The sequence below is a fragment of the Mya arenaria genome, chromosome 13 (genome assembly GCF_026914265.1).
Source record: "Mya arenaria isolate MELC-2E11 chromosome 13, ASM2691426v1".
In the NCBI taxonomy this organism is placed as follows: domain Eukaryota; kingdom Metazoa; phylum Mollusca; class Bivalvia; order Myida; family Myidae; genus Mya; species Mya arenaria.
In genome coordinates this window covers 39,755,302-39,768,116 of record NC_069134.1, presented here as the reverse complement: position 1 = coordinate 39,768,116, position 12,815 = coordinate 39,755,302, and the positions used below count along the sequence as shown (strand labels likewise).

Sequence of the window (12,815 nt, the reverse complement as noted above, 5' to 3'; positions counted from 1 at the left end):
ATTAGGTTGGAGAGTGTTTTCTTTTTATTTTGGTCTATACATTATTTGACCACTGTATCTGAACAGTAAAAAGAGGGCTAGCTTTACCGTGCTATAACTTTTATGCAGATAAATTGCACAGCTATTTCTTCTAAATGCACTCTAGTCATTGAAAGATGTCCTAAACAGCACGGTACAAACAGTGACTTCACCATTCTTTTGAAATTATATAATTCCAATATCTCAAGTTTTAAAGCAGTTACTATGACATGATAAAATTTTACTGATTTCGGTGTTATGATGTCAGTTGAAAATTTGCTAAAAAGAAATTTAACTTGGAATTATGCACCAGTCAATTGTAACCATGGTCTCCTGCAGGGACGAACTGCTGGTAAAATCCCTGCCAAATGCCCTCGCAACCAAGGTACCCTAGATAAGGCCTATTGCCACCCCGCTATTTTTGGCGAGAATACAAAACCACCACATTCACCAGGGACTGGGGGGCCACCTGGAAGATAAAAACACAGCCCATTTCCCCGGCTACCCCTGGACCTGGGGGAGCTGTGGTTACAAATGACTGGTGCATTACTGAATTAGTAGTTATGACATTGTAGTACTAATATCTTGTTTCTACGAAAATCTTTTACAAGGGCCGTAATCATTAAGCTTCTTAGTGAACATTTTTAACTTAGTGAAAACTTTAGTGAATTTTAACAATGAATATTTTAAATTCTCTCTGTTTTTCATCAAAAGTATTCCCATACATTTATTATTATGTCCTTTTTCTTGCCGTTTTCATGTTTTTGTTGTAAAACCATTGTTATTTTTCTTTAAATTCAACTTAAAAAAGGGTATTTTTTCACTAAGTTGAAAACTTCCACTAAGATGCTTTATTAATACGGCCCCTGATGTGTTAGTTCCATCTGATCTGTTTCCTATCAAATATGGCAAAATCATATGCTTTTCTATCATGTATATTTAATCTTTAAAAAAACTGATAACTGTCCTGTTTAAATTTTTATCTAAAAACAACGAGAACCTTATATCTTGCATATTTAGTAATATGGGGTTTATTTTTCTTGCAGACACTGTAACCACCGACGCAAAGAATTCTTGAAGAGTAAGAAAGAGATCACAGATATTGCCGTCTCACCGCAAAATGATATAACATGCGATCACTACACAAACTTTTCAGATTCCTCAAATGTAATCCCAGACGAGAATCATGCACTGGTATGGTATTTTCTAGGCATTTTTATACTTTATTCTTTCTGTCATCTTAACAAGTTCCTGGTACTATATTCTATTTACACTTCATAAGTACCATAGGAAAATTAAACGACAAATCTCAATTTCATGAATATTAATAATTAGGTATGGGAGAAAACTCTTCTTCCAATGAAACTGCATATGTTACAATCAAATACTCTTCAACTTTAAAGATTAACCATGATGTAATACAGTGGGTTTTGTTACTAAACATAGCAAAGGAGGCTTGACACAATTTCATTGGCTAAGATTGTGGAGAAGTTCCAGTTCAGCACCAATGAAACTGCCTGATATTTTTTCATGATTCAGTGATATTTGTATCTAAATATTCCTGGGTACTCCATGAAGTAGAGCATAACAGTCACACGGGCTTATCAGCCAATGAGTTTCAATGTACTGGCAATCATATAAGTTGATTTTTTAACAGATTTTACTCTTTACTTTTTGATAGTCCTAATTCTAGTGTTATTAGTTTGCTTTTAACTTTAATTAACAAGAGTTCTTTTTCTTTTTTATTTATGTATCCACTCATTTTTATTTTTCCTATCCCTTCTTTTGAAAATTCTCTTAACAATCTCTGGAAGTGATTTCATTCAAATTCAAATTATAGCCCAAATTTTAAATTACTAAATGGCAATTTACTAGGGGCCGTTTCAAGAAACATCTTAATTTTAGATCTTCCATTTTAGTCGTGAATGGAAATTATATGAAAGATAATTATGAAAATACTAACATCTGTTTTTCTTCTTACTTCGAAAATAGGACAACGGAATGGACAATGACGGCTATCTCGTTCCTTCAGACATGAAAAATTCCTTCAATGAAGAGGTCTGTTATTGTTGTTTGTTGTGATGGTTGTATGTATACCGTCCTTGAAATATTTGCTTCATTAAAATAGCAACATGTATTGTTAGCTTGACTATTCGAAGATGAGGAGAGCTATACTACTCACCCAAGTGTCGGCGTTGGAGTCACACCTTGGTTAAGGTTTTGCGTGCAAGCACACATAGGTTAATATCTCAGCAACTACTTGAGGTATTGCATTGAGACTTTATACAATGGTACTCAACCATCCAACCTTCTTAATGAACCAAGTATGATAACTCTAGTTTGCATTTAATGCAAAAAATTGCCCTTTATTATTTGACTTAGAAATTCTGGTTAAGGTTTTGCGTGCAAGCACACATAGGTTAATATCTCAGCAACTACTTGAGGTATTGCATTGGGACTTTATACAATGGTACTCAACCAACCAACCTACTAAATTAACCAAGTTAGATAACTCTAGTTTGCATTTAATGCAAAAAATTGCCCTTTATTATTTGACTTAGAAATTCTGGTTAAGGTTTTGTGTGTAAGCACACATAGGTTAATATCTCAGCAACTACTTGTTGTATTGCATTGAGACTTTATACAATGGTACTCAACCATCCAACCTACTAAATTAACCAAGTTAGATAACTCTAGTTTGCATTTAATGCAAATAATTGCCCTTTATTATTTGACTTAGAAATTCTGGTTAAGGTTTTGTGTGTAAGCACACATAGGTTAATATCTCAGCAACTACTTGAGGTATTGCATTGAGACTTTATACAATGGTACTCAACCATCCAACCTACTAAATTAACCAAGTTAGATAACTCTAGTTTGCATTTAATGCAAAAAATTGCCCTTTATTATTTGACTTAGAAATTCTGGTTAAGGTTTTGTGTGTAAGCACATATAGGTTAATATCTCAGCAACTACTTGTTGTATTGCATTGAGACTTTATACAATGGTACTCAACCATCCAACCTACAAAATTAAGCAAGTTAGATAGCTGTATTTTGCAAATAATGGCCCTTTATAATTGAACTTAAAAATGTAACCACATAATGACATTTATGTTTATATCTCAGCAAATACATCATGTATTGCATTTAAATCTAATCTAATTTTACCTTGATCCATGCATGTTTCGCCAAAACTTTTTAGTCCTTACACTAAAAAGCGGCGGAATTGTCGAGTGCGCTGTCTCTGTGACAGCTCTTGTTTTCTGTACGTTCAAATCTGCGTTCATTTTTGCTTGTACACAACTATATTTTTTGGCCTTAGTATAGTTAGTTATTCACAATAACCATTACTCAATATATCTAGATACTTGGGTTTTTAGGTCTTTCTTAAATCTAATATTCAAACTTGAAAATATACTGTATGCAAGAAATATATTTATAAGATTTTTTATGACCTATAACAAGCAAATATCAAGTGTAAAAAATTGAAAAATTGAATTTACACTTCATGCTAATTTTCAAATTTTAGTAGATGTTGCCATAGTAACTATATAGAAGAAAATACAGAGTGACATTTTGTTGATCTTGTATCTTATGTTACAGCTTGGAAAGAGACTTGAGAGGCAAGAGAGCAAGGACAGCGGAGTTCCAATGTCTCCAGATGGGAACAACAGTCTTCCCATAGATTACAGTCGGGCTAGAAGACCTGGAAGTGGTTCCTCCACACCTCCAGTTGTCAATGACTTAATTGTTAATCGGGTACAGTTACATAATGTGTCACCAAATGTGTTTCCCAATGAAAAGAAATTGCACATGCCTTATGAGAAGAAAGATGGTGTACAGGATAAGATACGCAATCAAAAGACAACTGAAGCTCCGATTGCACTGGACTACTCAAAGGCTACCGTTAAAGTGGATGGCATTGCTAATTCTGGTTATGTTGATAACACCTTACCAAAATGTCTGAGTGATAGCGATGACGGCGCTGACAAAACTGGTAGAGCAAGAGTTGGTGATGAGACACTGAGAAAGGAGGTAGATAATGGAAATGTGGATCCACCGAAGGACTCAGGATTTACTGAGAAGTCTTTCAGAAATCTGAGTGCTATAGGGAACCAGCGTATATCTTTTTGCTCGGACGATAGCCTTGATGACTATAAAAAGGCTACAATATCTGAGGAAGGGTCTCAGAGTTCAATGAGATCACTTCAAAGCAAAAACACAAGCAAGCTTAGATTGGCCATTGACCAAAAAGCTCCGATTTGTAACAATGACTATGTTCCAACTACTGAAAATCCCAAAGTATCTCAAACAGAACAGGACTCATTATCTTCAAGCCACCTTGTTTCACTGCAAAGCTCATCTTTAGATGCTTCCGATGAAAAGATTGAACAAATTCATGCTAATATCCTCTTACAAGAAAACATACCCATCAGCAATATCCCTGTTCCAACCAATTTTGATGCCAGTAATTCTTCAAACTCAGGGCTATCTATTAATAAAGAAAACAGTGACTCTTTTTCTCAACCTTTGCAAGGGTCATCTGGTCAAGAACAGGTAGCTGACTATATTTTCCTTGCAGACCAAACACCACAAGGTCAAGGTCTGATTGAAGATATTGTTGAACCTATTGAACTTGATGATTTAGGTCAAAGTCAAGATAATGATCAAGTGATTACAGGATTCAATTTGGGGCAAGACTACATTCAAGCCCAATCTAATGTAGGCCAAGGTCAATCAAATCAAGCATATGTTCAAGCTCCGGCTGATCAAGGTCAAGATTATATTCAAAACCTACCATATGTTGATACTCAGGCCAATCTAGGTCAAGATCAAGGTCAAGATTATAATTTAAACCCACCAAATAGCTATGTCCAAACTCCAGCTAATCAGGGTCAAAATCAAGGTCAAGATTATATTCAAACCCCACCATATGTAAAAGCTCCAGCTGATCTGGTTCACACTGAAGATTATATTAAAAAACAAGCATATAATCAAGCCCAGGCAAATCAGGGTCAAGGTGAAGATTATAATACAAATAAACCAGGTCAAAGGTCAAGGCAATCTTCTGGTGCTAGTGATAGCCTGAAGTCAGATTCAGGAGTGAGTAGTACAGAAGAATCATGTAATAGCCCTGAGTCTGAACCATCTCAGAATTTTCGGGGCGGGTATGTTTCTGAAAACAGTTTTCAAGCAAAGAAACCGATAATGAAAACAAGTACAGATGAATTTAATGGGTATGTGCAGAATTGTAATCCCTGAAAATTGTGTTTAATTGTCATAATGTCAAACTACCCAGATACAAATATTAAGCCAATGGTGAGATATATTAGTGACACGATAACCCTGGACAATCAATTGCACCGGGACTTTGATTAATATAGTTTTTCGTTAAACAAATTGGGTCATTATCAAGGGCAGCCACACCTCTATAAATGTTATAAGTGTCTTATCAAATAGTATGGCATTTACAATTTATCAACATAACTTGAATTATTCGGGTATTTGTCAGAGGGTTGAAATGTAATTGGTGGGTATGTGCCAAAAGTTAATTGTTGGCTTTGCAGTAATTTAGAACATAAATGTGCATCTATGGTGGAGAGAAATCGTTCTCTTTTCTATTTTAGTATTAAGAGTAATTTTAGCTCCCCTGTTTTTGTTTTCATCATTGGTGGTGTTGTCTAACAGAAGCTTTAAACTTGGCCATTGCTTGAAAACTGTTTAAGATATTGAAAACAAACATAAGACATGAGACAGTATGCCCATGTACTGAAAGGCCCATAAATCTTGCTTTAATAATTGTTGAGTTATGCCCCTTGTTTGACTGTAAAAACACAGTCTGCTCTGCAGCGCTCTTGTTAAAGGTTGACGAGCAAAATATAAAGCCCTTTTATTAATATGTTCACTTTTAACTTACATGTTATGTTAAAGTAATGCGTGCAACATTTTAATGCAACCGGTTATACAGTTGAACCCCATTGGCTCGAACTCACTTGGCTCAAATACCTGTTCAGCTCGAACTGAATGTTAAGGACCGATTTCGTTAAACTGAACGAAGTGATCCCTGCTTGGCTCAAAGTATGAATGGCGGTCCTTCGAAGATCAAGCCATAGGGGTTTGACTGTAGTTGTTTATGAAGCAATATCATATTATTTGTGATAATGCATTAGAATGGTCTTTAACTATACAATTATCATTATTTTACATAACTTTTATATGAGGTAGGTTTTAACTGTAAAGTCTAAATATATTTAGAGAGTGCTATTGTTTGGTTTTAATGCTTACTTTAAAATGGATTATAGATTGTATAAATGCTCTTGTTTACATATTGTTGAATTTGATAACTGTGTATATTCTATTGTTTAACTTTTATAAAACATTGCTACTGTGATTTTTGAAAGATTTTAAAAATACTTTTAAAAGGTCATTTCTGTATTTTTTATTGCATATTTTTGTATTAATTTTTATTACCATTTTACAATATGGGACCAAAGTTTTACAAATGATATTTCTTTAAAGAATATTTTACCGTGTCAACTCTCTTGTAATTTTTCATATTTCGCAAATATGTATTATTAAAACTGTTTTTACAAGAAAAAGATGAACTTTTCTTTTCAAACTTTAGTTTTAAGCAATAACTAAGAGTTCTGCCCATATACACCCTCAGGTTAGAATCCATAGAGTCTGTAATTCTGTCTCATACACGTATCTGGATATTATTTTCAGTGGTCCGGTGTTAAGCGCGGCATTACTTTCAACATAATTCTCAACATCAATTTTGCTTTAGGTAAATTTTCGTAAATAAACTTGTATATTGTATATAAGATATTTACATGTGGTACCTGTTTTACATTAAATGATTCAAAAGGTATCAAGTATCTTTACTATTATGAGTCATTTGTTATAATATTTTTAATTATGCATAACAAATATTGAATGAAAACATGTTTTTCCCATATAGTGTGTAAAAGTTAATATTCTATTGCAATGTTTTCATTTGAAAGTATTTTTATATACTTTTATTCAGAAATCTTTTATTAATGAAAAAAAAAAAGATAAAAAAAAAGTATATAAGTGCTATTTGTTTATGATTTTATCAAATGTTTTTATCAAACTGTTATATTTACTTTTTTGTACATAGTATCATTTCAATTGATTAGTTGTCATTATTTTGTATATGTTTTGTATATTTTCCATTCAGCATTATTCAAGCTATCCTAAAATCATTCCCTCTCGTTTCAATTAAAAGGGACTAGCTCACAATTATTTATTTTGTTACATCTTTAAACCTTTTTGAACTTTGTAAATCCAAGTATAGAGTCATTGAGTTTTCTATAGTATTTTTTTTTGCAAAAAAAGAGCATTTTCTGTAACATTTTCAAGTTATTGTTAACAGATAAGCTCTTATTTAAAGCTGCACTCTCACAGATTTACCTTTTTACGACTTTTTTATTGTTTGTCTTGGAAAGGGCAAATTTTTGAGTAGATATCTGTAAACTAATGATATAAGATTGCGGACAAAAAAATCAGATTGTAGATTTTCATATTTCCGTTTTAAAATTAATGTTTTATGGTTTAAACTGTTAATAACGGATTAAGAAAATTGCATAAAACATTAAAAAAAAAAAATCTTATCTATAAAAATCTGTGATTTAATTTTTTTTCAGCAGTCTTATATAACTGGTTTACATGGAATTTTGCAAAAAATGGCTCGTTCCAAGACAAAAAATAAAAAAGTTGTCAAAACGTTCAATCTGTGAGAGTGCAGCTTTAAACTTAACAGATTTTTTTTATCATTGTGACAAGATTTTTGTTTACATTTCACATGAAATTATTTTTGAATATCCAACTCTTTAGAATATGAACATGTTCCTTTAAAATATATAAACAAATTTTTTTTAACACATTTAAAAAATTAATTCTTCAGTACCATAAAGTGTATATACATGTATATCTATTTTTGTATTTTTTAAAACCATTAATAAATATTCATCAATCACATAAAGTGTCTTTATAAAAGTGCCATAGTATAATACATCATTATCATACATTTTAAAAAAATAAGCAACATATAAAATTCATCTCTGCTGAATGCTTTTGGTGCAAATGCTATTTACTTATAAATTATACATGAATAATGTGCCTTTGAATTTAAACATGATTGTGTACAAAATTTAGGTTCATATTCTGTTTTGATAGTGTGTTTTTTCTATTATATTCAGATTTTTCTGATTGTGTAACAGTTACATATACAGTCGAAACTCAATGTGTCAAACTCTTTTATCTTGAAGTGCTGGTTATGTCAAAGTTTTTTCGACTTTTCTTCGGTTAATTTTTCACTTTATATATTTTGGTTATTTCAAATGGTCATTATTTCAAAGTATTTCCTGAGGCTTCAATGACTTTGACATAGCAAGATTTGACTGTATATATTATACTAGATTTAACTGTATATATTAAACTATGTACATTTATGCTAAAAATAAAATGTGTTGGATTGAAGTAGGAAATAGGTGTTTATATAAAAAAATAACATAATGAGGTTACATTTAAATCAATTCACACTTAAATACACTTTTTCAATGAAATTACTTGATTTTTAAACTGTCTCAGAAGGTTTCATCTGCAATATATTTAATTGTATTTGAAAATGTACATTGTACAGGCATTAGCAAATCTACCAGAATATACACATGTACCTTTAAACTCTAATATCTACTTTGAACTAGTCTATTATGTTTCGAATACTTGGCATTCATATTGTATGGAAAACATGGGTTTATGAGATCCTTGTTTACATGAGAATTGTCTTCAAACAGGATTAACCCACTGTTTTTAAAGCTGCACTCTCACAGATGTGTGTTTTGACAACTTTTTTAATTTTTTTGTCATGGAACAAGCCAGTTTTTGCGAAAACCCATGGAAACCAGTTATATAAGACTGCTGACAAAAATTTAGATCACATATTTTTATAATCAGGTTTATAAATGATGTTTTATGCGTTTTTCTTAAACCCTGTTAGTAACGGTTTAAGCCATAAAACATCAATTTTCAAATGGAAATATGGAAATCTACGATCTGATATTTTGTCAGCAATTTTATATGATTGGTTTGCAAATATTTACTCAAAAATTCGCGCTTTCCAAGACAAAAAAATAAAAATGTTGTAAAAATGGTATATCTGTGAGAGTGCAGCTTTAACAAAAGGTATATGACATAAAAAAAAAAATTATTTTATTTATTAAAAACAGCTATTTGTTTATACTAACATAATGGTTGACAACAATTCTTTTACAAAGATGTTCTAATATGTGAAAATTGTCAATCCTGAAAAAAATAGCTTGAGTTCTGTTTGATAATGAAGGATTCATGTCTAAGTTATGGTAAAGAGATTTCGACCCCTTTTGTAATTGTTTTCAAAGTCATTTATATTCATTTTATGGTATTTTCGACTGTTTTTGATGCAAATGTCTGAGAGAAAAAACAACATTTTTTACAGCTGTAAAATAGTCTGATGATAAAAGCTCTTAATTCTGATTTTAGAATTAATCCTGAACTTTAGAAACCCTGCTAATAATAAGAAAATGGTAAAATGTAAATTATTACACCATATATAATTTAAGTAAAAAAAATATAGTAATACTACTTATTTTTTCATTTGGTCATGCTGTATTCATGAATGCAAGAGAAATGCTTTATTGATATTGCTCATATCCCTTCTGTGATCAAAATTGCATGAAAACATGAAAACTTTGATCAATTCTTTAAAGATACACTTACTCTGAAACAAGATTTACCATGATTAATACAACTGTTTAAATATGCCAAAAAGGATGAGTAAAAATGTCAAAAACAATGGTTCTGATGAAGGATATCGAGTTTAATTTGCAAACGAAAGGTGCAGAAAACACAGTATTCTACCTTATGAGATGATAGTAAATCAAGTATATCTTTTAGCACTCACCAACCATTTATTATTGTATCATTTCCAGCTATTAAATAAATGGTTACTCTCTTTTTATCAGTAAACAATATTTTCCATAAATGCATTATTTAGTAAGTAATTAAAGGTTTATCACTCAAAATGTTTGTTATATATGTGTATGTATTTATTTTGAATAAAAGTGTCACTTAAATTTAAAAAGAAAAAAACATGTTGAGAGTGGCCATGGATGGTATTCAATATTCAACTAAAGTTAATCTTATGGTCATACATCATTGTCTTTATTCACTCTATAGGTCAGTTAATAATATCCAATAATCGGAGTCCGCCCGGTTAGCTCAATCGGTAGAGCGTTGGACTGTGAATCATACAACCCGGGTTCAATTCCTGGGCGGACCAGGTCACTTCTGTTGTGATTGGTTATGAAATGCTTTCTACGACCATTCGCACTGTACCACTGCCCCTGGCATGTGCAGAAGTAGTCAGTTCCTTGCATAAGGGAAGGCACCTAGTACTGGTTCTGCCCAGGATAGGTGTGCAATGGTTGAACTGTCACTCTGGGACCCTTCAATGTGCTCACGCCGGGACCCGGAGTATAAACTACTAACACCACCACCACCAATAATCGGATTAGCTACATCGTTCTCAGATCCAATTAGGACCAATGTTGAATACCAGCCTAGTACTTTGTTTTTTCAATATGTATTTTATCATTTGTAAGGTGGCCTTGTATACATGCTTTAAACAACTTAATACCTCTTTCAGAGTCAAAATAGTATATAAAAATACATCATAATAATGATATCTTTATTTCGGATGCATGGGTGCTAATTTTGTTTTATGGTATATCAATATGTCTCAAAAAGACTTTGTCTGAAATTTGAATTTATTCATCAAAATGAAATATTCATCAAGAATGTTATGATTCGGTGTATCAATTTTTTTTTAAAACATCCATTATTATAAACTCGACCGAAAAATAAATTAAAAAGTAAGTGTAAGATCGACCACAAATGAGCTATTTGACCAATTTCAATTTCATCATTCATCTGTCAAAAACATAATTACAGAACATATATTTATGTAATACATTACCGTTCTATTAATTGCCCAGGCACCAGAATCATACCTGAGTACAAAGTAGGAGATAGGTGTTAATTAGAGACAATTGCTTTTAACGGAGATGAAAATCAGTCCTCTTTACAATACTTTTAAAGGTAAAGACATTGCGATTATTAGAGGATGGGCAATTGATAGAATAATTGCGATATATCATCACCTTGTTGCAAGATGTCTATATGTGCCTTTGAAGCTGATTATCTTCTCGCACCAAGGTGATATGTTAAAAATACTTTAGTTTATCTGCATCTATGTTTGTCTTAAAAATTTGTCTTAAATCTTGTTACATATTTGTCTTAATATTGTTATATGTGATAGAATGTGAATGTATATCTTTTATGGGAGAATAAATGTTGAAAATAATTTATTTCTTCATGTGGTGAATATCTGCTGAAAATCGGTAAAGAATCCTGGGGCCGGTATTCATGAAGCATCTCAAGTCATTTCCTAAATAAAGTCAATTTCTTAAAATGTTCATATCAAATTAAAAGAAATATTTGAGTGTTTTTAACATTAATTTTTTTTTCAATAAAGTCATTGAAAATAATGTATTTGGAAATTCGTTATATTTTATTGATATGGCTTAAAAGTTACTAGAGTTAGGAAATGAAGTTTTATGAATACCGCCCCTGAAACATGGATGGACAGACAGTGTGATTACTATATCTCTTCCTTTGGGGGCATAAAAAGCTCAGAATAATAGGTTACCAATGAACTGATAGTAAAACAGGCGACTAAAATATGTTTGAATGGAGTCATATAGTAGTCTCCTTGTCTGTTCATCAGTCCGTCTGTTTGTCTGTTACCATCGTGGGTCAGCCATTACTCAAACTCTTAATAAGATTTCAATCAAACTTAACAGAATTGTACAACTGCATTCTGTCATGTACAATATTCAGACACACACCTTGTAGGTCAAGGTCACACTAAGAGGTTTATGGAGCTCAATTGGAATTTCATAGTAATACGGTATTATTCAGTGTGTAAAGGCGATAAACGATATCATAAACGCTTCATCGAAAGGCAATATTTTTACAAAGATAACTTTCCTATTAATTCACAATATCAAATAAAACATGGCGTAGTCTATAGCCCTGCATTAGGTCATTCTATAAGAGTTTGATTGAGAGTTTAGGTTTTTTAAAACACTTCCACAAGTTTTCACAAAACTGCCGCTTGATGTAGCACTGTCAAAACATTATTTTGGAAACAGGTTTGTCCAAGTGTTTGAGGAAACTACTCACCTAATAAAACTCTGGTAATATAACGGAGATGGTGCTCTTTAAGTGGCATAGACTGCCCTTTGGTTCATTTACAATGGTGAAAGGAAAAGAAAAAGAAGTTCACTTTGATTAAAGTCATCATTCGAGCAAAATGTTTCCTTCCGACATAGCATTAATTAGCCATTTATCAAAATTGTAGGGCCTAAGACATCTTTTGAAATTGTTTTCTAAAGTCATTTGAATTCATTTCAAGGTAGTTCGTACTGTTTTTGAAGCAAGTGTTTGTCTGAGCAACTAAACTATAGTCCGAATTAAAAAGCTCTGTTCTTTAGCACTTGAATCCTGAACTTGAGCACAGTCATCGAAATTAGTTTTTTGGATGAACAAGCCCGAATTCATATACTACTGCTTGGCATTGCATTTTTGAACAAGCCCTGCCATATAGAACCCAGAATATGAGCAAGCCCGGAAAGCATTTTACCAGTGCAGGGCTTGCGGGCTTGTGATAAT

At 32.1% G+C, this 12,815-nt stretch overlaps 1 protein-coding gene across 5 annotated transcripts in view; it reads left to right on the top strand.

The window, feature by feature from the left end:
- The window catches only part of LOC128213443 (uncharacterized), an 86,184-nt gene extending 74,739 nt beyond the window's left edge, over nucleotides 1-11,445 (top strand). For all 5 annotated transcript variants that reach the window (XM_052919135.1, XM_052919136.1, XM_052919137.1 and 2 more), the window contains 3 exons: nucleotides 1,065-1,212; nucleotides 2,011-2,076; nucleotides 3,624-11,445. In XM_052919135.1, the coding sequence (XP_052775095.1) occupies nucleotides 1,065-1,212; nucleotides 2,011-2,076; nucleotides 3,624-5,282 (1,873 nt within the window). In that variant the 3' untranslated portion in view covers nucleotides 5,283-11,445. The remainder of the gene's footprint in view (nucleotides 1-1,064; nucleotides 1,213-2,010; nucleotides 2,077-3,623) is intronic.
- Nucleotides 11,446-12,815: the final 1,370 nt, after the last annotated feature.